Genomic DNA, 26,624 nt, shown 5'->3' on the forward strand with positions numbered 1-26,624 from the left:
GTTCAAAGAATTTTTTAATTTCCATCTTGATTTCATTGTTGACCAAAGATTATTCAAGAGCAGATTATTTAGTATCTACATATTTGTATAGTTTTGAGGCTTCCTTTGGGAGTCAATTTCCAGTTTTATTCCACTGTGCTCTGAGAGGATACTTGATATGAATTTGGTTTTCTTAAATTTATTGAGACTTGTTTTGTGGCCTATCATATGGTCTATCTTAGAGAATGTTTCATGTGCTGATGAAAAGAATGTATACTGCAATTATTTGGTAGGATGTTCTGTAAATATATGTTAAGTCCATTAGTTCTAGTGTATAGTTTAAGTCTATTGTTTCATTGTTGATTTTCCATCTTGATGACATGTCTAGTGCTGTCATTGTAGTATTGAAGTCCCCCACTATTATTGCATTGCCATCTATCTCATTTCTCAGGTCTGGTAGTAATTGTTTTATGAATTTTGGAGCTCCAGTATTCAGTGCATATGTATTTAGGATTGTGATATTTTCTTATTGGACTAATCCTTTTATCATTATATAATGTCCCTCTTGGTCTTTTTTTTAGTGTTGTTACTTTAAAGTCTGTTTTGTTTGATATAAGAATAGCTACTCCTGCTCACTTTTAGTTTCCATTTGTGTGGAATATCTTTTTCCACCTCTTTACCTTAAGTTGATGTGATTCCTTATGTGTTAGGTGAGTCTCTTGAAGACAGCAGATACTTGGTTGGTGGTTTTTAATCCATTTTGCCATCCTGTGTCTTTTAAGTGGAGCATTTAGGCCATTTACATTCAAAGTTAGTATTGAGATGTGAGGTACTGTTCTATTCATTATGCTAGTTGTTGCCTAAATACTGTTTTGTTTTGTTTCATTTTGTTCTTGTTTTATAGGTCCTGTGAGATTTACGCTTTGAGGAAGTTCTATTTTGGTGTATTTCAAGGTTTTGTTTCAAGATGTAGAACTCCCTTGAGCATTTCTTGTCAGGCTGGCTTGGTAGTGGCAATTTCTCTCAGCATTTGTTTGTGTGCAAAAGACTTTCTCTCTTTCATTTATGAAGCTTAGTTTTGCTGGATACAAAATTCTTGGCTAATTGTCTGCCACTTATTTTGTTTAAGGAGGCTAACGATGGGACCCTAATCCCTTCTGGCTTGTAAGATTTCTGCTAATAAACCAGCTGTTAATCTGATAGGTTTTCCTTAATAGGTTACCTGATGCTTTTGCCTCAGTGCTCTTAAGATTCTTTTCTTTGTCTTGATTTTAGATAACCTGATGACCATGTGCCTGTGTGATGATCTTTTTGTGAATAATTTCACAGGAGTTCTTTGAGCTTCTTGTATTTGGTTGTCTAGATCTCTGGCAAGGCCAGGGAAGTTTTCCCCAATTATTTCCTCAAGTTTTCCAAACTAAAATTTTTCTTCTTCCTCAGAAACAGCAATTATTCTTAGGTTTGGCCATTTAACATAATCTCAAATTTCTTGGAGGAGGCTTTGTCTTTGTTGGATTGTGTTAATTTGAAAGCTTGTCTTTGACCTCTGAAGTTTTTTTCTGCTTGTTCTAGTCTATTGTTGAAACTTTCCACTGCATTTTTTATTTTCCTAAGCAAGTCTTTCATTTCCAGAAGTTATGATTGTTTTTTCCTTATGATATATATTTCTCTGGAAAATTTTTTATTGATGTCCTGTTTTTTTTTAAGTTTCTTTAAGTTAGTTTTCAGCCAACTTACCTTTCTCTTGTATCTCCTTGAGTAGTACAATTCTGAATTCTTTATCTGGCAATTCAGAGATTTCTTCTTGGTTTGGATCCATTCCTGGGGAGTTAGTGTGACCTTTCACGTTATAGAACCCTGGTTTGTTTTATTACTAGAATTACTTTTCTGGTTTCTTCTCATTAGGGTAGACTATTTCTTAAAATTGTTCTTGAATTTATTTATGCTTAAATTTTTAACTTAAATTTATTTTTTCCCTCTTAAGGATTAGACTTTAATGTTTATTTTAGCCTAATTTAATTCTTGGTGCTTGTAGGGGTGAAGACTGTGTATGAGATCCTTAGTTACAGAAAGTTTTTTTGTGTGCTGGCTTTCCCTTATGCTGTTTGCAGTTGTTACATTCTTGGTGTGTGGGTGAGTTCACTGCCTCTTACGGAGTTGGAATGGCAGGTATCTCTTGAAGCTTATCTTGTTCTCTCATGGTGTACCCTTTATTTATTTATTTAACTTTTTTCTCACTGTTTTATTTACTGAGTTGATGATTCAGGCTTTAGGCCATTAGGACAGGTATCCCTGGTTAGGCACTGGTTGTGGCTAAGGCAGGTGGGTAGATGTAATACCCAATGGTGGGCTGAGGTCTCAGCCTTGATGAAGTTGGCTGGAGGAGCTCTCAGTTAGATGTGCTGAGGTTTTATCAAGGTGAAGAGTGGGAGTTACCTCAGCTCTCCTGCCAGGTCAGCAGGAAAGCTACTTACCTCACAGCGTCATTCCTGTCCCAGTGTTCTGGCTATTCAGATCAGACAGGCACCTCTTTTCATCTATGGAAATGTTGATGTTCCCAGTAGGGAGGAATTGTGACTTTGCCTCTCATGCAGGCCTGAATCTGCAGTGTGTTCCTCCTGTGGGGCTGCACTCACCCTGGATTGTTCCAGAAAGGCTGTCTATAGGTGCCTCCATTCTTCTGGGGGAAGCCCAACTGTGTCTGCAGTAGAGTGCCAGGGGGAACAAGGACCCCTTCTTCAAGGCCCTACACAATCGCAGGCACTGCCTGCCATTTGGGGTAGAGGTGCAGACTTTCCCTACTGCGCCCAGCACTGCAATTGTGTCTCTGCTATGAGAAACTTCCCACCACTGGAAAGATTTGGAACTCAAGGCCTGCTGTTCACATTCTTTTGTTCCATAGGGTGATCCTTGGATGTAGTGCTCACCCCCTTCCCTTAGAAATGGGACATCCTGAGAGCTGGACTGCAGTGATTGTTATTTCTCTTCTTAGTCTAACCACCCAGCAGGACTACCAGGCTCCAGGCTGGTGCTGGCAAATGTCTGCAAAAAGTCCTGTGATATGACCAGTCTTCAGGTCTCCCAGCTGTGGATACCAGTACTTGCTCTAGTGGAGGTGGCAGGGGAGTGAAGTAGACTCTGTGAGAATCCTTGGGTTTAATGTGCCAGCTTTCTCAGATGCTGGTTATGCTAGCAGTGAAGTCATCATATGGACAGACTCAGGACCTCTGATTAGCCAGGATGTTACAGGCAGCAGTATTAGCTGTTCTTTTCTTCTTCCTGGGATCAGGGTTATTCTGTCATGGGTTGCAGTAATGGCCTGGGTTGGTCCACCTCCAGCCAGGAGGTGGTGTTTTCAAGAAGGCACCAGCTGCAGTAGTAACAGTGGGATTTAAGCTTGCCCTAACTTGTCCAAGGAAGGTATTCTGGTTTCTCAGGTGATAAGTGGGTCCATAAAGCTCTCAAGAGTTTATGTCTTCTGTGTTCTGCTACCAGGACAGGTAGAGAAATACCATCAAGTGGGGGCAGGGATAGACTCTCCTTGGGCAGGTCAGACTCTCCTTGGGTAGGGCTTGCTGCAGCCACTGTGGGGGTTGGGGGGTGTGGTTCTCAGGCCAATGAGGTTACGTTCCAAAGTGGATTATGGCTGCCTCTGCTGTGTCATATAGTTTATCAGGGAAGTGGGGGATACCTGGTAGCAAAAGGCCTTACCCAACTCCCACGCAGTTGGCCAGGCCAGTCTCACTCCTGTGGTGCTCTGCTAATAGAGCCGAGTTTCCATCCGGGCAGCCTGCGCACACTGAACTCAGACCCGCCCCAGGCCATAGGCGTCCCTGCTGAGAAAGCAAGCACAGCTTTCAGGCCTCACCCCTCCCTGCCCAGAGTGTTGATAGCTCCTGCGCTCATATCTGCAGCAGTTTCCACTCACCCCCCAGATTCTGCTTAAGAAAGTTCATGCCCAGTGAAAATTATTATAAAATTCAGTTGGAAGCTTCTTTCACCCCATGACCCCTCCCTAATTCCACTGGCTGCCTTCCTGGAGGCGCTCTGTGAGATACAGTTATATACATTCCCTGGGCTCAAGCTAGAGAGACTGGGAGTGCCTATAAGGCTTTTCCCATTGCTGCTACTATTATATTTCGCCCAGATCCCTAAATCCATTCCAGCTCTGAGTTAGGTTAAATCCTTCTCCTGTGATCTGGATTTTCAGATTCCCTAGTGGAGAAGTGAGTTCAGAGGCAAGTTTTCTCCTCTCGTACTCTAGGAACTCAGTTTTTCACCCGTCTCTCAGAATTTGCAGTGGTGTGCCACTCCTTTCAAAGGATCTGTGAATTCTTTCGGTGTTCCTGGTAAGTTCCTATGGTGGTTCTTGGAACAAAAGTTCGTGATGTGAGTCTCCACACAGTGTTCTGTCTGAGCAAGTGCAAGATGCACATTAGCCCTGTCTCCTATCTGCCATCTTCCGCCTGTCTCCTTGATAATAATATTTGATTTCATGTATAAACTGCCTGAAATTCCATGGTTTCATGTAGTCAGAAATGTGTTTCCAAAATTAAAACCTAAAATCATGTAGCAAAATGTAAAAATAAAATTTAATTTGGATGAGCTGATATTTTTTGGACCTTCAGAGAAAAAAATAAATTAAGCAAACTTCCTAAAAGCTGTTCATTTCTTTCATCTTGTCTCATTTGCTGTTTGACCCGGTGCCATCTGGCATCCACATTCCTTGTTCTCCTCACACAGTCCTCTCCAGAGACACAAATTACCCCCTAGTCACCAGATTCTTCTTTGACCCTTATTCCCCTTGGTCTTTGCATTTTTTTTTTTTTTTTTTCTTTTTTGAGACAGAGTCTTGCTCTGTCACCCAGGCTGGAGTGCAGTGGCGCGATCTCGGCTCACTGCAAGCTCTGCCTCCCAGGTTCACGCCATTCTCCTGCCTCAGCCTCCCGAGTAGCTGGGACTACAGGTGCCCGCCACCACGCCCAGTTAATTTTTTTGTATTTTTAGTAGAGACGGGGTTTCACCGTGTTAGCCAAGATGGTCTCGATCTCCTGACCTGGTGATCCGCCCTCCTCGGCCTCCCAAAGTGCTGGGATTACAGGCGTGAGCCACGGTGCCCAGCCGGTCTTTGCATTTTTGATAGGAAATGTCTGTTTAGTAAATGAACATTTGGTTTTATGATCTAGTTAATGTATGTCTTTTATGCTTCCTAAAAAAACAGGCATTGTGTTAATAAATAACATATAATGCTAACAATATTATAGACAGATTCCATTCTGCTCACAAAAAGAATACCACATTAATAAAGTTATTTCTGTCCTAGGGAAGACCAAGGCACATATTTGAAAACATTCACTAGAGCTTGAGATCATACTTACGACTGGATGACTTGTGGAAGATGGAAGGGGTAGAGGAAAAAGGGCAGTTCCTACATAGCTGATTTCATAGGGTATAATGTTTTCTTACAGATACCATATGCATGCAAGTATAACAGGGTTTTGGGAGAACTTACCTGGGAGCAGCATAAATCAGAAGAAGACAGCATATGCATTTTAAGATTTGAGGGGTTTTTTTAATGTGTATAAAAATTTTGCTGATTTACTGTTATTCCTCAAGTTATGTACCTTTTATTTCCCACTTTCATAACCAACTTAGAAATTTCTCATCCCTATCGGTAGCACCACCGTCCTTCCTGTCATGATGCTCACATCCTCAGGACAATCTTTTGTCTTGCTCTTATTTGTCACTTACAATCTCCTGTTAAATCTGTCCATTATATCCCTGTAATCCATCATACCTCTTTGTTTTCCTAGTGCCACTACTCCCAGTTCAGAGTCACAAAAGGTTGTCCCTTTTGATATCACCCACTTGTTCATCTACTATTTATTGAGTTTCTTCTTTATCCCTTTGTCAGAGACCAGGGACACAAAGATGAATGGCTTCCTTGCCCTCAAGTAGTCAAGTCTAGTATGACATAGGCTTATCAACAAATATTCACAGTATATATTCCTAAAACTGTTTTGAAAAACAGTCACTATATTGTCTTCAGATGATGTGCCTTTATTATTCGCAGTTATAAATACTAGAAAACTAAGCTAAATAACTAGCTGTATTTTGCCTTTTTCTGGCTTACTTTACCCAAATTAACAGTATAAGCTTAGATGTCCATTCGAAACCTAAACCTGCATTCTCTAATTTCTGTGTCATCCTTGGTGCCTAGAGCTTTCATTGACAAGTGTCTGTTTTAGAACTAATACACTTCAAGAACAACATTCTGCTCACTGAGCAGTTCCATTATTTGTCATGAAAGATCTGCACATTCAGATCTGTATTTGCATTTGTATCTGTATATACTTACTAAATTCAGATTTAATGGTCTGACTTTCCTTCTGATGAACAGCAGCCAACCCATCATCCCCAGACAATGAATGGAAACAGTTGGTTTTGTGGATCTTCTTCCTAAATCGGTTGAGGAAAGGACATTTTCAAAGTAAGGAGTGAGAAGGAAGATGAATTGTTTATGGGAGATCATGATATAAAAACCGTGTTGTTCTGTTTTATTTCTAGCTACAAGAAAACACATGAAACCCTGAGTCACGCAGGGCAGAAGGCAACTGCAGCTTTCAGCAACGTTGGAACGGCCATCAGCAAGAAGTTCGGAGACATGAGGTACTGTGGGAAAATACTATGGGAATGGTGCTAAGCCCTTGGCTTTCCGATTGAAGGGAACACTAGCTATTAGCTGCTCATCTCAGTATGTTTTTTTTTATTTTAATGGATAAAAATGTTATATGGCTGATATTATTGATGACTAAGATAAATTTTCACATTGGAACGTTTTCTGCCTGAAGGTCAGGCTTAGGTGGCCTGGTCCCAGAGTTGCTGTTTCTACTAGGACCTGACCTGGTAAAAATAGAAGATACAGGGTAGTGAGGCAGATTTCAAAAGAATGCAGCACGTGTAAAATCTTTCTAGCTGTAATATAAACAATAGATTAAAATATGCATTTAGTGGATGCGCTCCGATAAACTATTCTAAGTTATATATTTGTATACATCCATCTAGTATATTTTTTCCTTGTTAAATATATACATATTTATCCTTTTATTCCATAAAGATAACATACATATACACTTCTGGTAGTTTTCTTTCTTCATTTTAGAAATATTTCGTGAGTATGTTAAATATTGATTGCACCTTCATTTTTAATGAATTTATCTCCCAGTGCATAGCTATAGCAATGCTTTTAAATAAGTACCCTTGCACATTTTCATTATTTTCAGTCTTTCACTGTTACATAAAATAAGGGTGACCATCAAGGTTGATTTTGACTTGAGAACCAAAAGTTCTCACTGGAGGCACCAGAAAAAAAAAAATGTAGTATTGGCAATAGTTTTTCATATTATGTACAAGGAATTTATCTTATATAGAATTATTACTCTTTTAGTTTTTGCTTATTTAAATACCGGTCATAGTTTATTTTGCATTTGGCTAATATGCCTTGGAGGATTTTTCTTTAGAAATCAGTTTCATTTTTCCCTATATTCTTTAAAAACTTTTCAAGCACATTTTAAATTTCTTCTTTTAAAAAAAATCTGTGTGTATTTATTTTACTGGATTCTTAAACTATGACTTTTTTATTAAAAACAAAAAGCTTTGGGCTGGGCACAGTGGCTCATGCCTGTAATCCCATCATTTTGGGAGGCTGAGGCAGGTGGATCCCTTGAGGTCAGGAGTTTGAGACCAGCCTGGCCAACGTGGTGGAACCCTGTCTCCATTAAAAAAAAATATGTATATACAAAAATTAGCCAGGCATGGTTGTGTGTGCCTGTAGTCCCAGCTGCTGGGGAGGCTGAGGCAGGAGAATCACTTGAACCCAGGAGGCGGAGGTTGCAGTGAGCCCAGATCATGCCACTGCACTCCAGCCTAGGCGACAGAGTGAGACTCTGTCTCAAAAAAAAAAAAAAAAAAAAGAAGGAAAAGCTTTGACACTGAGAATCAAATATCTTTCTATCTTTACACTTATAGATATATCTTTATAAATTATATTATTAAATTTTATTTACTTCAAAAATTGCTGGACTGTCCACAATATTCATTCACTATTTTAACAACTAGGCATTCACAAGGACATATGCATAAATCTAAGTACATTGTTTTATCTTCATTTTTACTAATGCCACAATAATAAAAAGTAATTAAAATTCTTCAGAAGCAGATGTGATAAACAGGTAACCCTTCTGGATTATTAATTACCCTTAATTTTATTACAAATAAAATTTGTAGTAATTTTAATGGCATTATAACATTTATCTAAACTAATTAAATAATCCTTTAAAATAGGAAACACTCTATAACCTGTTATACCCAAGAAAACATACTTTCCCATGTTTATAAAATTGGTTCTCTTCATACTGTGTTGAAATCTTTCACTTGAACCCTGGAAACTCCAGCATGACACTGCTAACTAGAATAGTGCTTCTACATCTTTAGGAGACCTTACAAACACCTCTGAAGCTTGTTTAAAATACATATTCTTAGGTTGCACCTTTCAGAGGTTGTGCTCAGTAAGTCTGGGGTGGAGTCTAGGAATCTGCATTTATAACAAGCTTCCGGATAATTTGGCTTCAGGGGGTCAGTTTATGAGGAAGACAGACATAACTTAGCTGACCTGTACCTGGGGTTCTGACTAATAAAATGGACATAAGAATAACAATGTCATTGGACTATTATAAAAGTAGCAGAAGAAAGCCTGACGTGTATTATGCACTCAAAAAATAGCAGTTTTTTATCTTTAAGTGACCAGCTCAGTTACAAGGTGGCCCCACATGGTAGAAATTGAGGAGAGTACGTTAACAGGAGCCCACTGTATTTCATAAGGGCCCTGCTCATTGTTTTTCCCAATAGTGAAGAAAGAAGACTGTGTTTCACATGTGCAATATGTTGACATTCATATTCAAACACTAATTTGGTACAATGTCAAGGTCGTATTGACTGCCTTTCCTCCTGTTTCAATGTGGCTTTGTCTAGTATAGTGGATGGCCTATTTTCCAGGACTTCCAAACTTTCCATTTTTTATTGCCCCATGTAGAGGATACAACATTTTCATTATAAACTGTGGCTAAAAATATTGGAAAATATAGTCTATGTTGCTAGATAATCAAATACAATCCTGAAATATTTTGAAGAGTTTGAAAATTTCAGAGCTTTATTTATATAATATTTTATGTGTGTATTTCTCTCAAACTATATCTAACATTTGTATATAAATGAGAATAGCTCTCTGTGAAAGCAACAAGTTTTACAAAGATTTTTACTTTTAAATTATGCCCAAACAAGTAATATAAATAAAAGTCATTTTAAAAGTGTTTAAGCTTAATTTAATAAAAGCCCTTAAATGAGAAAAATTAGTAAGCTTTGATTGTTTGTTCAAAAACTAATGTGCCAATTTGTAAATATGGGGAATATGTTAAAATTTGGTCACAGACCTTTTATTTTAAACTTCTTTTTGGTTAAAAGTGTCATGTTAGTCTACATTTTTATTAGTTATGCTATAACATTTTTGTGCATTCTGGTAACAAATTTCTGAATGTATTCAAAAACATTACCAGCAAAATTCAGATACCTTGGAAGAAAAACAATACTTCTCAGTTTTTCTTTAAAATAACTCCAAAGTAATATTTACGTATTTTGTAAAACCTAGAATTTGGGCCTTTTAATAGCTGAAAAAAAAAAGCTTTATGTTAAGATGTAATTGGTATGTTTTGTAAAAATAAGTTATATTTTTCTGAGCTAAGTAAGATTCTCATTTTAACCTGATTGTCATGGAATTGCCCACTCTCTTTCTCCATCCATAAAATAACATTGTTAATACCCACTTAACCAAAATATTTCCTGTGAAGTTAAAATGAGGTCACACTTAGGAAAGTACTCTGAGGAAATCCAAGTGGTTGGAATCATTTTTCTAATAATATTGGCATCTTCTGGGAACTTCTCAGTTAATTTGTTCAAACTGTGATCCAGTGGGGACAAAATGTTTGGAGAAGGCATGTCATTTTATGATAGTCCAATCATTGTTATATACTTATAGGAATAACAGTTAGAAGCAAAACCTGAGTTGGTAAAATGATTTGTCAGAGACATTAAAAAGTCAGTGTAATCAAGAGTGGTAAATGAAGCTACCCTGTCTGTGCTCTGGGGCCCTTGAAAGGGGACCACCAAGGGCAGTGCAGTGTTTCTCTGCCTCCTGTTTGCTAACTCTGCTCCTGCTCTTCTCTCCTGTGCTTCCCGGCTGCAGGTCTCACTCCATCGGGTAAGCGCCATGGGGCTGCGTGTGGGGCTTTGCCCACACTCCCTTGCTGCCCCGTTGCTTTCCAGGGCTCCCTGTTTCTTTCATTCACACTGTGCCTGAACCAACAGAACTACAGTCTATTTTCCAGAGAGTGTCTGTGACCAGGAAGATAGTTTATAGGGCACTTAATACATTTGAACTTATTGAAGTACATCTCTATCTCATTTCTGAATCATTTACACCATTTCGCTTGCTGAGCAATCTCTCAGGAGTCTCTTTCTCTGCACCATTTCTTCCGGTGTTGACAGAGGTTCTTAGAATTGAAAAGAAGAAGAAAAAAAAAACAAAGTGGAGGTTGAAAGTTATATGTTTTCTAAAACTTCTAGAAAGTAAAGTTGAGAAACAAAAACAGATTTTCTCTAGATTGTCATGTTTCTCTGAATTTCTTGTACCCATCATTTGTGTTGATGTTTCACCTTCAACTTTCTGTGCCTTCTGAAGTTGAAGGGAAGTACTGGAAAAGCACGTGTGTTAAGAAGTTTACGATTGTTAATCCCAAGCCCCCGAATTAAGCCTTCTTTTAGCTGGAATCTTATTATATACTTTTACTTTTTACATTTTTTTCCTAAGAAAGCGGTCTATATTTACAGAGATACACCAATTGGTAATGCAGATGAGGCTCTTTTAGTGATGCTTTTGAAGTGTAATTTCTGAGGAAATATCTGCCTAATAGTTTCTAAATCGAGTGTCTAGGGTAAGACCGTAAGTATCCCATGAATTTCTTTGTCCTTTCTGTGTTCTAGCAAAGTGCTACCCATACTAATGCCCTCAGTGGATATTATCAGGGAAGGGTGACAGATTTGGTCCCTGAACTATTAGCTCCTTGAGAGAAGAGAAAGCAGGGACGCTGTTGAAAGTGTGAGGTGGGAGCCAGCACTAGGCCAGGAAAATGGACCCATTGTGCTCCTCCCCTTGCCCAGCCTGATTTCTGAGTGGAACTCAATAGAAAGTAACAGGCAATCAACCAGAGGGAAGATGAATCAGCTACTAGGATTAATAGGATGAGAAGTCTAAATCTCTTAAAATTCTCAGGAATGTTTGTATTTGTACCAGATGTTCTTGACAATCATCTAGTACAAATCAGTCATCTTGACAATCAAACCAGAATGGATGCAGAAGTCCCTATGGCCTATGAGAACTGTTTGCCTGGCATGTACTTCCTTGAAAGTCTTATGTTAACTTCTTGCTTTCCTCTGGCCAGTTTCTCTACCGTGGAATGATTAGCTTCTACCTGCCTGGCTCTATTTCCTGGGGACCTTCTTTTGCTCCTTACTGTCTTCCTGAGCAGAAGGGAGTAGAGACCTAGGTTGGGCCTGGAGAAGATGCCCATGGGCTACTGGGCTCACCTGGGAGAAACCAGACATTCTCAGATTTCCTGGCAAAAGGAGGCTGCAGAAAGTAAAATAATATGCAACCATGGATCCACCATCTACTTTTCATTTATACCCTTGAAAGCTGACTATGCCCATTATACCCAACGAAAACAAATATCATCTTGGTTGGATGGGCAGGGAATATTTCAGATATTTGGAATTGCTGTTTTAGAACTACGAATAGGGAGTTTTTCATGTACTTATGTGTGCTCTCTTCTTTTTTCTTTTTTCCCTTTTAATCTGCTTTTGCTCTGAAGCTACTCCATTCGCCATTCCATAAGTATGCCTGCTATGAGGTAATGTGTGTAACATATTTTATGTAATATTAATATGAAATGTGTTTAAGGTGTTACTTTATTTATATTTACTTATGGGGTTCCCCTGCTTTATGTGAAAGGAAATTGCTGATGGTCTTCGGAAGAAAAGGCTGACAATTCTGTAGAAGAATTGCGTAGCTTGGGCTTTTGACTAGACATCCTGGCTTAAATCTAGCCTTTCCTGTGTGACTCAAGACAAGTGACAACCTCAATTCTTTTATCCATATATTGCAAGAAATAAGACCTACTTCCTATGGTGTTTGTGAGGCATAAACAAAGGAACCTACATAAAGCATTTAGCACAGTGTCTGAACATGCCAAGCAATCTTGCAAACGTAAACTTGGGTTTCTTATTTCAGCAGAATTAAATGCCAGCCTGGGGGCAAGTTTAAATGAAAGGATTGAAGACTAAGAAGGCTAAAGTTCTAGAAAGGATATCATTAGGATTTTTAAGGTAGATATTAAGATGTGATGTTTGTTAAATAATAAAATGTCAGTATAATTACTGACCAGATAAAAACTGATGAGAAAGACATTCCTAACTTCAAGTTTGCATGGCATAGTGATGCAATCAGATAAAATTAAACTAATAGCAAGACAGGAATGAGTGTTAAATTGAAAATTAGAAAATGCAGGCTCTAGCCCAGCTCTGCCAAGGATTAACTTTGCACTCTTGGGAAAATCACCTCAATGGTATCAGCTTCATCATATTTAAAGTAAGAGGCTAGAACCAGATTAGCTGCTTGTCAAAGGTGCCCCTCTACCCACTGAGCCCTAAGGCTGTCTGGAGATGAAGCCTTTGGGATATTCCCCCACTTCAGTCAGAGCTATGCCTCTTCTACCTGCTTTATTTTAATATCGTGGTTTGAATGCATTATAGAAGGAGTTCAATTACTTTCAATAGTTTGAGACAGCTGAAGCCAAATTCTTTATATGTATATAAATAATCTTTTTCTCTGTTTTTTAACTGTCACGAAGCCAAATTCTTCCTAGGGTCATTTGCAGTGCTAAAAGTTTGTACATCTGATTAAATCTGATTAAAGTTGTACATCTGATTAAATCTGATTAAAGAGTTTCTCCCTGTTCTCCAGCATGTATTCTAGTATAATTTAATTAGGTGAATGTCTGTTCTATTATATTTTATGAAGGAAGGCTCTTCTACACTGGGGTTATGTGGTTAATTGGTTGATTTGGAAATTTAACCACAGTATTTAGTTCTCTGTATTTGGTGGTAAACAGAGAGTACACATTCAAGATTGCTTAGTTCATCTTTGAATGGCTTGCTCTCCCTAGTATAAGAATACCCCAGTTGGGTAGTGGAACCTAAGGCTCTGTTCCCCTTTACTTGTCAAATTTTAAATCTGGGTGTCAGAAGAAGGCTAGCAAAAATTAACATAGTTTTCCCCTGTGAACCAGGAATTCATCTAGTAGTGGCTTATGGGTCAAATGTAGTCTGCATGAGCTTGCCTGAAACTAACTTGAAAAAAAATTATTTTGCTTGTCTAACATATACCCATGAACCATTTCCTCACTGTGGGCCTGTGTAACTGATGGATGACAGGCAGTCATATGTGCAGGCTTGGCCAAATAAAACCTGCAATGGAAATGAAGTGCCAATAACTATATACTTTTTGAGTCATGCAAGTATAATTTTACTAATATTTCATCATGTAACAGGATTATGGAGGATCACTTGTAGGAATTTGACTCGTGTTTGAGTCATACACAAAATGTGATGCTATGTCAGGGCCCTCTGAACTCACCATTGTTAATCTGTGCAGCCTGAATGCAGGTACATTTCTGACCATGTGGAGCACCAAAGACTCAGGAGACAATCCCCAAATTGTCTCATAAACATCTATGTTCATTACCTTTTAGTAGTATAAAAGTGATACTTCATTCCGCACCATACAATGAAACCTATGTTCTATAGCTGTTCTCCTTTATAAAGTTTTTCTAGGCCATTCCTCTTATTTTACTTTTTTTTTCTTCACTCGCGAGAATAACAAGTGCCTTATTAATTCAACATTTAGTTGAATTATTTGATCTGAAAATGATGGCAGTTGTTGCTGCTGAAAGCTGACATGGATACAAGATTTACAATACACTTAGTTCAGTTCCTGTTTCTTTAGTAGGAGTTGGTGGTATTTTTAATGGTAGTGATGTCATTAAATTATAATATCATGGGGCCAAATCCAATATAGAAAACCAGAAAGCACCAAATGAAGTTTTTAATGCTTAAAGCAACAAAATTATGTATAGATTATTTAATACAATGAATGAGTCACTAATAAAATGCCATTAGAGGCCAGGCACGGTGGCTCACGCCTGTAATCCCAGCACTTTTGGAGGCCAAGGCAGGTGGACCACCTGAGGTCAGAGTGCGAGACCAGCCTGGCCAACACGGTGAAACCCCATCTCTACTAAAAATTCAAAATAATAGCTGGATGTGGTGGTGGGCACCTGTAGTCCCAGCTACTCAGGAGGCTGGGGCAGGAGAATTGCTTGAACCTGGGAGGCTGAGGTTGCAGTGAGTCAAGATCACATCACTGTATTCCAGCCTGGGCTACAGAGCAAGACTCTCTATCAAAAAAAAGAAAAAAAAAGCCATTAGGCTGCAAAGGTTCTGTCTGGTAAGAGAACAAGTAGGTATATCCTATTTGGGAGGAAAAATAACACGTGCTAATAACACCATTTGACTGGACATTGGTAGGTAATGGGTATGTTTCATCTTAAAATAATGAAAGCATTAACTTTCCAAAACACCACTTCATGTAAGTTGTCAAAATGATTATTTTTTTAAGGCATGGAAAAGAAAAAATATATGAACTTTTTTTTCCTTGCACTATTTCTGAATTGTCTCACATTTGCTGAAATAAATGACTTTAAAAAATGCCAAGTGGCAAAACTCAAACATGACATTCTTCATATGGATTTTCCATTGCTTACTAAAAAACCTGAGTCGGGAAGAGGAGTGTTGTGATAGAAACAATAAATGCTAAATGAAAACTTAAGCTACCCATTGCTCCACTGGCTCATTGGAAATGATTTACAGTGTACCATGGAATTATTTCAGTTGTGTCATTGCCAAATACCATATTATTTACTGTATAGTTGAGTATCTGATCATTTTACCTAGAAAAATTCCATGTCAGGTTATGGTTTCTGAACCTAACCTAACAGAAGTGACATACATTTTAAAACGTGGTTGGTGTAGGTGGCAAGCTGACAGGTAGCTCTGTGGCAGAGGCCGTGTTTATAAATATGAGCAGAAAACCAAACAGCATGGTTGCTAAGACAGCTAGGCCTTTGGAGCTGACCTCTCTCTTTTTGTTATTTTAGGAATTCTCCTACTTTCAAATCATTTGAGGAGAGGGTTGAGACAACTGTCACAAGCCTCAAGGTACAGATGAAGTGAATTCTGTGTGAGTGGGTCCATTGACTCAGGACAGCTTAGCCGTTGCTGTGATTAGTTTAAAGTCGAGGCAGGGCCAAGAAGCCAGGCTTGCAGCAAGTCAGACCTTTTTCTTCACATATAAATCTATGAATAAAACCACTATTGAATAGTGGTACTGTATCCTTAGAGTTGTTTGTATAAACCATAAACCATTCAGGGGTGAATTGTTCATTAAAGTGAATTGGGGTATGTGTTTACCACTTAATCTCTTAATGCTATCCTTCCAAAAGTAGATATGTGAGAGACGACTGTGGATAGGATAAAGGCTATACGAATTCTGAATTTAGAGTGTGAGTGAAAGTTCAATAACAGCTCAGAGCTGCTCTGGTTTGGACACGGACCAGCAAAAACAAACTGGGGACTATGTATCCACTACCCATCAGCTACCTAGACTTGTTTATAAATTCAGGTACTGAGCACAGCACAGTATGGCTATCATAGAGGGAAAATTAAACTGAGTCACAAAATGCATTTTATAATAACACAATAATGCATTTCATCCCTGGGTATAAATTGAAAATATGCCTATTACAGAGTGTTTTAAAAATTCACTGGAATTATTGTTCGAGCATAGGTAAGTTTGAATAAAAAGAGTAAAATGAAATCAGTCTAGTCTTAAAATTGAACTTTTAAAACAAGAAAAATCATTAAAACTACTAAGATTATTTTTAAAGGTATCACTTAATGACTTAATTACATCTTGCTATCATTATCTCTATTTTGTATACAATCCATTTCTGTATTTTACCATAACTGGGAAAATTAAGAATACACGTGATCTTTAACCAGATCAAAAACCTTCATATCCCATGCTGATTATTCAGCTGCCTCTGAATCCTGTGTCTTCACGCTGCTCTCACGTGTGCTGCCTGATAGGTATATGTGAAGTTGTAAGTTATTCCTTGCTCGCGGTTCCAGGTGCTCTTGTGGATTTTGACCTGGAGAGTCTTTTTCTTAGGGCAGGGTCTTTCACATAGTCTACTTCTACTTTATTAGACCCATAATTAGGTGTTTAAGGCCCAGGAATGAAATTATTACTCAGCATGTATCATGCCTTCATCAGTTTCATTCACCGGAAGTTTCCAGTTGTGCAGTTTCACTGCTCTGCATGCCAACATCATCGCTCACTGAGCGTACGGGAACCAATGGGAGCCGTTAAACAGCCCCATGGGTAGGAAAATTTTTTTAAAGGGAGGAGCATCCAATGTTGTGAACATTTGATTTTCTTGCTAGAAGATCAAAATGAAAGGCTCAAAAATCCTAGGAGTCAGTTTCTAAACATTTGGTTTTCAGCCTTAGATGACCCAGTGAGGATGGGTTCCATTGCTTGTTAGACAAGTTCTGACAAAGGAGAAGTTGTACTTTTTAGGTTTTCTTTAGAAAAAGGAGATATGAAGAAGCAAAAGAAGAATAAAGAACAACCTATTATCATTTGCTTTTAGGAAACTCTGGTAAGCTCATGGCTCACATAAGATTTAAGTGTTTGATCCACATGCTCAGCTTCTCACTTTTCTCACCTCATTTGGATAGAAGGTATAGCCTGCCGTCTCCTTCAGACAAGCACATAACTAACCCAGCCCACTAAATACTAGCCTTTGTGAAGACCTCCTGAAAGTGATTCTATGCTTGTATGACTGTTCGTGGTTTAACAAGACTCACATGCCACACACTTCCTATCTCATGGCCAAAGCCTAATTCCTCTTTTTCTGTCCACCCAGGCAATGCAGAATAGCTGATAATTATGCTTTGTGTCAAACCTCCCACTTCCTCAATAATTACAAATTTCTCGGTCCTTTTTTTCCCGTTAGACTAAATAATAGATATGTATAACCCTTTTTTATATAGCTTATTCTCTGCAGTTTACTTTTGTGTTCTAAATCTTCTCCCAAATATCTATGTTGTTCTTTAATTAAGGATCCTTAGACTGTTTTCTGCTGAGGGAATGACTCATGAGTCGGTAAAGATGAGTGGAATTTCTTGCAGGTCTATGTGCTGCATTTCCATTCACATGCCCTGCTTTCAATTTGATTTTTGAAAACACTGCTGATAAGGAATCATAGTCATATTTATGTTCTGTGAGAAAATAAGGTTCTGCGATAAAGGTCCACTCCTGCCATCTTCTCACACAATCTGTCATGTACCATGTGACACTTGTACCAAATCCATGGGTCTTTCTTTATACTAAATTCTGTAGCTTGTTTTTCCATGAAACACTTTTCCAATCCTATAAAATTTAGTTCTGCCTATGCCCTTACAATGTATTACTTGACACTTCAGCTGATGTCACCTGTATAGTCACTGAGCATGCTTCCTATTTCATCCAAAACAAACAAGCAAATGCAGAACGAACTCCTGTGAAACCACTTTTGGTATCTTCTACCATCTCCCAATGAGTCATGAGTAACTACATCTCTTCCAACCATTTTGCATCCATGTCAAGCAGACCATATTTTTAGTGCACCTACTTTTTGATAAATACATTACATGGCCTGGACCAAAACCTTAAAAAAAAAAAAAAGGGAGGGGGGGGGGCAAGTTGCATTACATGTTTTGTTTCTTTTTGTATTATGGGAGATTAGGAAGCCCAACTCAGTGATTCAAATGAAATTCTATGCAAAGAACGATTATAATTTGGGGGACAAAGTGACAAATACTTGGATGGAAAACAATTATGTAGAGAAGGGTCTAGGAGAATTTTATCATTCACATCTTTGCTTAAGGAGGTCCTTACCTAAGGTATTGCAGTAGGCAGTCATTAAACCTACATGGTTAGGAATATCTTTGATTCCATCCCTTCTTTGCCAAATTGATTTCTTACGAAGCCATTCCTTCCTTCTTTATTTTACTAGTCTGTTTTGAGGAAATCAAGAAACAGGAGAGAATAATAAAACAAAGCACAGAAGAAAACGTCAGTAATTTGTATTCACTGAATTCAATATTGTGTTAACTTTTATTGCAAAAGAGAATGTGAATGGAAGAAAAAAGAGGAGATGGAACTATTAATAGAGTAGATTACATTGAATTAATCTTATTTGTTTCTCTCAGGGAAGAAATAAGCATAGTGAAAAATCACACAATGGAAACCATCCCTTCCCCCGACCTGTTCCCAGTGTTAAGATAACAGAGGGAAGGAAGAATCAATGCTCTGTCAGAGGTCCACAAACTAAGCTGACCATTTTCTTTTCAATGGTACATAAGCTGAGATGGCTTTACATTTTTTAATGGTTGAAAGAAATCAAAATAAAAATAATATTTTGTGACATTTGAAAATTAAATTACATAAATTCACATTTCAGTGTCCATACATTAAGTCTTACTGAAACACAGCCTTGGCCAGGCCTGGCAGCTCACGCTGGTAATCCCAGCATTTTGGGAGGCCAAGGCGGGCAGATCACCAGAGGTCAGGAGTTCGAGACCAGCCTGGCCAACATGGTGAAACCCCCATCTGTACTAAAAATACAAAAATTAGCTGGGCATAGTGGTGGGTGCCTTTAATATCAGCTACTAGGGAGGATGAGACAGAGAGAATTGCTTGAACCCAGGAGGCAGAGGTTGCAGTAAGCCGAGATTACACCACTGCACTCCAGCCTGGGCCACAGAGCAAGACTCCATCTCAAAAAAAGAAAGAAAGAAGAAAGGAAGAAAGGAAGAAAAAGAAGAAAGAAAGAAAAAGAAAGAGAAAGAAAGAAGAGAGAAAGAAAGAGAGAAAGAAAAGAGAGAAAAAGAAAAAGAAGAAAAAGAGAAAGAAAAAAGAGAAAGAAAGAAAGAAAAAAAGAGAAGAGAAAGGGGAAGGGGAAGGGAAGCCATGCTCATTCACTTAGGTATTGGCTGTGGCTACTTCCTACAAGAACTGATTTGAGTATCTGTGAGAGCGAAAATGTGGTTCCCAAGCCTAAAGTATTTACTGTCTGGCCCTCTACAGGTTGAGTTTTCTGACACCAAGCAGAGTACAAAAATTCAATTAAATAAATAAATTTAAGAGGCAGAGAGAGATTTTAGTGACAATTGGAGAGAAGTGTGTTTTGTAATGATGGAACTGCTTTTGAACCCTGGTTACGTTTTTAAAAGGGCAGGCCAGGCAGCACGGACACACTCCCCGGTGTTGCTGATGTCTGCGGGTGATCACTTTGGTGACAGTGAGGCATCAACCTCAGTTTGGCAATAGCAACATTATCTATTCTATATCTTTTTTTCCTTCAAAGTGTTTTTTCTACATTATGAAAAACAATGGGAGGGAAGGCCAATGTGACTTAATAAGACTTGCACTAAGCATTTTGCATCATGTCAAGCAGACCATATTTTTAATGCATCTACTTTTTGATAAATACATTACATGGCCTGGACCAAAACCTTAAATAAAAAAAAAAAAGGGCAAGTTGCATTACATGTTTTTTTTCTTTTTGTATTATGAGAGATTAGGAAGCCAGTTTTAATAAGGAATTTTTAGCAGTTTTAATAAGGAATTTTTCAAAATACTTAGCCTTATTTTTAAATTGTAAGTTAATTCCTTCGTGTTTCTATTGTTAGTCAATAACAAATACACAAGAAAAAAGCCTCGTAAAGCATCATAACTGCATTGTAAGGAATATTCCTACTGTAAGGGTGTATTAATTCCATTTCACGCTGCTGTGAAGAAATACCTGAGACTGGGTAATTTAAAAAGGAAAGAGATTTAATTGACTCACAGTTCCACAGGGCTGAGGGGACCTCAGGAAACTTACAGTCATGGCAGAAGGGGCAGTAAACATGTCCTTCTTCACACGGTGGCAGGAAGGAGAAGTGCTGAACAAAAGGGGGAAAGCTCCTTGTAAAAGCATCAGATCTTGTGAGAACCCACTCACTATCACGAGAACAGCATGGAGGTCACTGCCCCCATGATTCAATTACCTCCTACCAGGTTCCTCCCTGGTAGGATTATGAGGACTACAGGAACTACAATTCAAGATGAGATTTGGGTGAGGACACAGCCAAACCATATCAAAAGGCAATTGCCTAAGATGATGTGAAATCACTAGTGATTAAGACTTGATCCATCTTCAACTTTCAAAGCAGAAACCAGAAATCATTTTCCATTGAGCCACTCTGACTTTTCAAAAGACATTTGTCAGAAATCCAGTTTGCCCTGCTAACTCCCAAGTAGAAAAATCTAAGTTTAGGTCATGTAAGGATGTTTATACATTTGTAAAATTGGAGGGATTAATAAAAAATCTAATTCCATTTTGATTAGATCAGTTCTCTGGGTGAGTGGGGATAGGTGTTCCAAGTCCATGGATCCGATTATGCGCCTGAAGGAATTAAAATTTTAGATATAGAAGAGATAAAGAGAGGGTTGCTAAAACTGTGCAAAATTAAAGTTTGGAATCCTATCCCAGCACCCAAGTATGAATAACATTCTGGCACTCTGCTAAAGGAAACAAACTTCTGTACATTCTTTTGTCTCTAAAGATAGAAAGTATTTCTGAATTTGAAAGTAATCCAGCTTTTGGTATTCTTATAAAAACATTACAAAAATGATAGTAACAACTAACGGCATTTTTGTGGATCTGCTCATTTCAGACGAAAGTAGGCGGGACGAATCCTAATGGAGGCAGTTTTGAGGAGGTCCTCAGCTCCACGGCCCATGCCAGTGCCCAGAGCTTGGCGGGAGGCTCCCGGCGGACCAAGGAGGAGGAGCTGCAGTGCTAAGTCCAGCGCCAGCGTGCGGCTGCATCCAGAAACCGGCCACTACCCAGCCCATCTCTGCCTGTGCTTATTCAGATAAGAAGACCAAAATCCCGCTGGGAAAAACCCAGGCCTTGACATTGTTATTCAAATGGCCCTCCAGAAAGTTTAATGATTTCCATTTGTATTTGTGTTGATGATGGACCACTTGACCATCACATTTCAGTATTCATAGATGACTGTCACATTTTAAAATGTTCCCACTTGAGCAGGTACACAACTGGTCATAACTCTTGTCTGTGTAATTCGATGTATATTTTTCCAAACATGTAGCTATTGTTTGCTTTGATTTTTGCTTGGCCTCCTTTATGATGTGCATGTCCTTGAAGACTGAATGAACAGTCCCTTTCAGTTCAGCAGATCAACAGGATGGAGCTCTTCATGACTGTCTCCAGCAATAGGATGATTTACTATAAATTTCATCCGACTACTTGTGATCTCTCTCACCTACATCAATTATGTATGTTAATTTCAGCAATTAAAAGAATTGATTTTAATGACTTTGAATTCTTAATTTCTTTGTCTTAAAAGTTGCTAGTTATGATTTTACAGATGCAATTTTAAATCAACTTTTAGCCAGGTGCAGTGGCTCACACCTGTAATCCCAACTCTTTTGGATGCCAAGGTGAGAGGGTTGCTTGAGGCCAGGAGTTAAAGATCAGCCTGGGCAACACAGACCCTGTCTTTACAAAAAAAGAAAAAAATTAGCCACACATAGTGTTGCTTGCCTGTAGTCCCAGCTACTCTAGAGGCTGAGGCAGGAGGATTACGTGAGCCTAGGAGTTTGAAACTGCAGTGAGCTATGATTAAACCACTGCACTACTCCAGCCTGGGTGACAGAGTGAGACATTGTCTCCAAAAATAATAAGTAGTCAACTTTTACTGCTAATTTGGTGAACATGAGAGAGGATATGAAAATAAATATTACCTCAGCTATCCTAGGATGTTAAAATAATCTCCAATTTTAAAATTGCCTCCAATCTACATAGAGTAGTAGTTAGTCAGATAAAGGATATCCAAAAAAGAGATAGCTAGAAAGTGGGAAAAGCAGCGTTCTGCAACACCTTTCAATTTGTAAATTGTTCACATGTATGAAAATAACTGGTATTTATCAATCCACTCAGATTTCTGCACTAACTTTTATCTTCCATATCATATGTATCTCTTTTCTTTTTCTAAATGGGAACATATATTTGTTATTAGGTAGCAGGGATATAGCCTTAAGATATATTTGTAACATGCACACTGAATAGACATCCAACCTAAAAAAAGAATCACTATTTAAAAAGCCCATATAATATATACGTATTTGTTAGCATGCTAATTGTTCATTTTTTGTGTTTATTAAATAGAAGTGATATATACGACATTTTGAAGTAAAGCACATCTGAAAAATTCTACTCAAATTAATGGAGCGTGACAATCTGTACAATCTGTACACCTAACTGAAAATCAAGGTGGTTCAGGACAACATCATCTCTGAGGCCTGGAATCTTAGCAGAGGGAATGGGGCTGTAAACTTGACCAGAGTGGACAAATGTAGACAAAGAAGGCTCACTAGCAGGGATGCTGGCATTCTCCCTTACTTGTGCTTCCAGCCTGTTGGTTGAAGTAGAGGGAGGAAACCAACCCTGCCCAGCTGGTTCTCAGGCCATGCTGGCTCGCCCACCACAGCACACAGGTACTCAGTCTCTGTGCCCAATCTATAGCTGCCTGTTGACCGTGAAGTGGCCAGCTTGTGAAAACTCCCTGCCACCTTCTTTTTTACCATATTCAGCACACCACATTGTATTAGATAAAGTTATGGTACTTTAAACAAATATCTCCATTCACCAACCAATTTCTGCGCACAATAGTCTCAGCCTTATAATCTGAAAACACAATATTAGAACTGGATAGAAAAACAATCAAGAAAACTTAGTGGTAATATCTTACAGCTTCCAACACATTTTAGCTATTTTATTCCATTCATCAAAATTCCGATTTCATTAGTTTGGTAAGAATCTTATGCACATCATCTCTATTCATCTAAAAGCTTTTCATTATTCACTCTGACCTAGAAGTGATATTCATAATGGCCATGGCATAAGTAGCATTTTTTCTTTTTGTCATAAAATGTGTGTGAATAACTCAGATTAGATGAATCAAACACTTGTCAGTAGGTGGGCAGTCTTACCTCGTTTAGTCAGTGAGCCTACTCTTCGCTTCAGGAGCATCACTAAGAGCTGCCTGGTTCTCCCTCACCATGGGTGTGCAAGCTCATCCTGATGCGACTGATAGCTGAGCCTCTCAATTACATCTAGTGCGGCTCAGTTCACAAGCAGTAGTTTAAAGTGTTTCACAAGTCCTAAAAAGTAATTGCACACAATGGACATAACCTTTTAATAACAAACCAAAATGACTTCAGGTCAACATCATGTGTGTATGAAAGGATACCTCCACAGAAAATGTACAGTTGACTCTTGAACAACAGGAGTTTGAACTGTGAGGGTCCACTTATGTGCAGATTTTCTTCTGCCTCTGCCACCCCTGAAACAGTGATACCAGCCCCTCCCCTTCTGCAGCCTACTCAACATGAAGACAATGAGGATAAAGACCTTTATGATCATCTGCTTCCACTTAATGAATAGTACATATATTATCTCTGTTGTTTTTTTTTAACATTTTGTTTCCAGAGCTTACTTTATTGTAAGAATACCACATGTAATGCATATAGCATAAAAATATGTGTTAATTGACCATTTATGTTATCAGTAAGGCTTATGGTCAACAGTAGCTGTTGGTAGTTAGGTTTGGGGGGTGTCCAAAGTTAGAATCAGATTTTTGTTTTATTTATTGATTTATTTTTTTGAGACTGAGTCTCACCCTGTTGCCCAGGCTGGAGTGCAGTGGTGCAATCTTGGCTCACTGCAACCTCTGCCTCCTGGGTTCAAGCAGTTCTCTGCCTCAGCCTCCCGAGTAGCTGGGATTACAGGCACCTACCACCATGCATGGCAAATTTTTATATTTTTAGTAGAGACAGGATTTTACCATCTTGGCCAGGCTGGTCTTGAACTCCTGACCTCGTGATCCACCTGCCTTGGCCTCCCAAAGTGTTGGGATTACAGGCGTGAGCCACCACTCCCATCCTAGAATCGGATTTTTGACTGTGCAGGCCTAACCCCCGAGTTGTTCAAGCGTCAATTCTTTCAATTATCAAAAATTCTGATGTAATTGCGATTACAAAACAAACTAGCTTTTAAAAAAATTAAGCCATTCTGAAATTTCACCATTTACCACATTTTAAATACAGTTGCTATGATGAACATATTTGTAAATTTACAATGCTACTTTATCTCACAACTCACATCACATAAAGATTACAACTATTGGCTGGGCATGGTGGCTCATGCCTGTAATCCCAGAACTTTGGGAGGCCAAGGTGGGTGGATCAACTGAGGTCAGGAGTTCGAGACCAGCCTGGCCAACATGGTGAAACCCCGTCTCTACTAAAAATGCAAAAATTAGCCATGCGTGATGGCACATCCCTGTAATCCCAGCTACTTGGGAGGCTGAGGTGGGAGAATCTCTTGAACCAGGGAAGCCGAGGCTGCAGTGAGCCAAGATCATGCCACTGCCTTCCATCCTGGGTGACAGAGAGGAGAGACCCTGTCTCAAAAAAAGATTACAACCATTGGCAAGTCATTTTAGCAATGCAATCTGCATATCTTACTCTAAATTACACATTTTGTTAGAAATCTGTTCTTGAACCATAGCAAACAGAACAAACTGCATGCTTTAGGACGTATCTTCATGATATGCCATGCCATTCACAGTGGCCAGTGTAGAGGGAACCCAGGGATCTACATGGCTCTTCTGTCACTGTTCATTGTTCCAAAATTACGTGTAAGCTTGAAAGTTGTTGAACATCAACCCCATCGTCCTCCTTTCACTTAGTATTCAATTTGAGTGGAAGTAGTGTCATAAAGGAAGATGGTGGTAAGTTTGAAAAGTGACTTAATATGAAATGTGAAACAACTTCTTCAAACCTGGCATTCAAATGTAATTTCAAACTATAACAATATTTGGCAAAATCTTATGGCTACTTTTGATAACTTCTAAGCATGGTAAAATTCTTTATGCTACATTTCTGCTTGACCTTCAGTTCACACCAGAGGATATATTCATGTACACACACATTATATATATAATATATATAATACATATATCCATCCATATATATATATATATAAATTAAAGCAAACCAAAACTAACAAAATCAAGTCTTTCACAGAAATCATCCCATTTCACCTTTGAGTGTGAAGACTGACAAATTGCTTAAATGAAAATGCTGAGTACAGAGATGCTTTTTTTACAAAGCACTTCATCAGTCATTTACCCCAGAGCATGTATCACCACCACAAGGCTTTGAGGTGAATCAACATTTTTCAAATACAAGGGCATTGAGAATTATGTAATAGCTGGTAAAATACCAATCCATAAGGGGAAAACAGTGTAGGGAAAATGGCTGCGCTTTAGTCAGGAGTAAGCTGACGTGGTGTTGCAAAACTGAATGGCCTTAGACATACTAACTGCTGCCCAAGGAGGCACCTGTATCCTTTTAGGAACATGATGTTATACCTTTATCCCTGACAATTGGCAGAACATAACAGCAGCTCTGCAAGGGGTTTCATGGGAAATTAAAGTGGTTGAGAGCCTTACTGATGACCCCCTGCAGAGATGGCGGGCATCCCTGGGCTCTGGCCTATGCTGGGCCCTAAAAGTCATAACTAGTATAGCTGGGATCCCAGTAGTGAGCTGTTGCTCTCTGTATTGTTGTGGATTATGGATCCAGGGCTCTGCCCTATGGGCATGTATCCCTACCTGAAAGACTCCCCTTGGCCTAGGGGGTAGAGTGTAAGGGAAATCGTTGTGCTTTAGTCAGGAGTAGGCCAAGGTGGCCTTCTGGCGAACCATGACTCAGCAGGTTTGGAGTGCAGGCACACAACTCTGCACATTATGTAACCCTGCCACATGAGGCACATTAGGTGACCACTCACATGAGCTTGTGCTTGGCTTGGAGCCACTATTGTCTGTAAAAGGTACGACTACCCTGCTGATGCTGTACATATAGCTCACATCCAGAGAAAGAACAAAGCCATGTCAAAACTGCCTATGATTCCTAGAGTGTTTTTCCAGCTACCCACCACCTGCCCACCGACTCCCCTCGGACCTCAGCTTGGGCTAGAACCTGACAATTGGTGCTGTAAGCAGGATCATGAGGTGAGTGAGCCTTTGGTCCCTGCTGATTCCAGGTCAGCCATGTGGCCAGAACATGGGCTGTGGTACCCAGTGGCAGCTGTACTGCTCAGATGGGCTCTGGTGGAAACCTGGGCAGTGGTAGATGGTTCATGCTTCAGTGCAGGCACACAACTCTACACATTATG

At 39.0% G+C, this 26,624-nt stretch overlaps 2 protein-coding genes across 15 annotated transcripts in view; one reads left to right on the forward strand and one right to left on the reverse strand.

The window, feature by feature from the left end:
- The window catches only part of TPD52L1 (TPD52 like 1), a 107,286-nt gene extending 85,588 nt beyond the window's left edge, over window positions 1-21,698 (forward strand). The window contains exons 4-8 of one of the 7 annotated variants that reach the window (XM_032158294.2): window positions 6,547-6,648; window positions 10,277-10,291; window positions 11,961-11,999; window positions 15,363-15,423; window positions 21,034-21,698. In XM_032158294.2, coding sequence (XP_032014185.1) covers window positions 6,547-6,648; window positions 10,277-10,291; window positions 11,961-11,999; window positions 15,363-15,423; window positions 21,034-21,162 — 346 coding nt within the window. In that variant the 3' untranslated portion in view covers window positions 21,163-21,698. Of the gene's footprint in view, window positions 1-6,546; window positions 6,649-10,276; window positions 10,292-11,960; window positions 12,004-15,362; window positions 15,424-21,033 lie in introns of those variants that run through there. The other 6 variants (XM_032158304.2, XM_032158338.2, XM_032158346.2 and 3 more) reach the window with 6 other exon arrangements.
- Window positions 1-26,624, reverse strand: part of HDDC2 (HD domain containing 2) — a 77,353-nt gene that overhangs the window by 23,639 nt on the left and 27,090 nt on the right. For 4 of the 8 annotated variants that reach the window (XR_004248841.2, XR_004248839.2, XR_009212482.1 and 1 more), the window contains exon 6: window positions 6,338-6,438. Coding sequence is in view for 3 of the 8 variants with exons in the window: in XM_032158252.2 (XP_032014143.1) it covers window positions 6,338-6,438 (101 nt within the window). In the remaining 5 variants the exon portion in view is untranslated. Of the gene's footprint in view, window positions 1-3,671; window positions 3,816-6,334; window positions 6,439-18,208; window positions 18,328-20,198; window positions 20,260-21,927; window positions 23,546-26,624 lie in introns of those variants that run through there. The other 4 variants (XR_009212484.1, XM_058435540.1, XR_009212485.1 and 1 more) reach the window with 4 other exon arrangements.

The sequence above is a fragment of the Hylobates moloch genome, unplaced genomic scaffold, assembly GCF_009828535.3.
Source record: "Hylobates moloch isolate HMO894 unplaced genomic scaffold, HMol_V3 SCAFFOLD_2, whole genome shotgun sequence".
In the NCBI taxonomy this organism is placed as follows: domain Eukaryota; kingdom Metazoa; phylum Chordata; class Mammalia; order Primates; family Hylobatidae; genus Hylobates; species Hylobates moloch.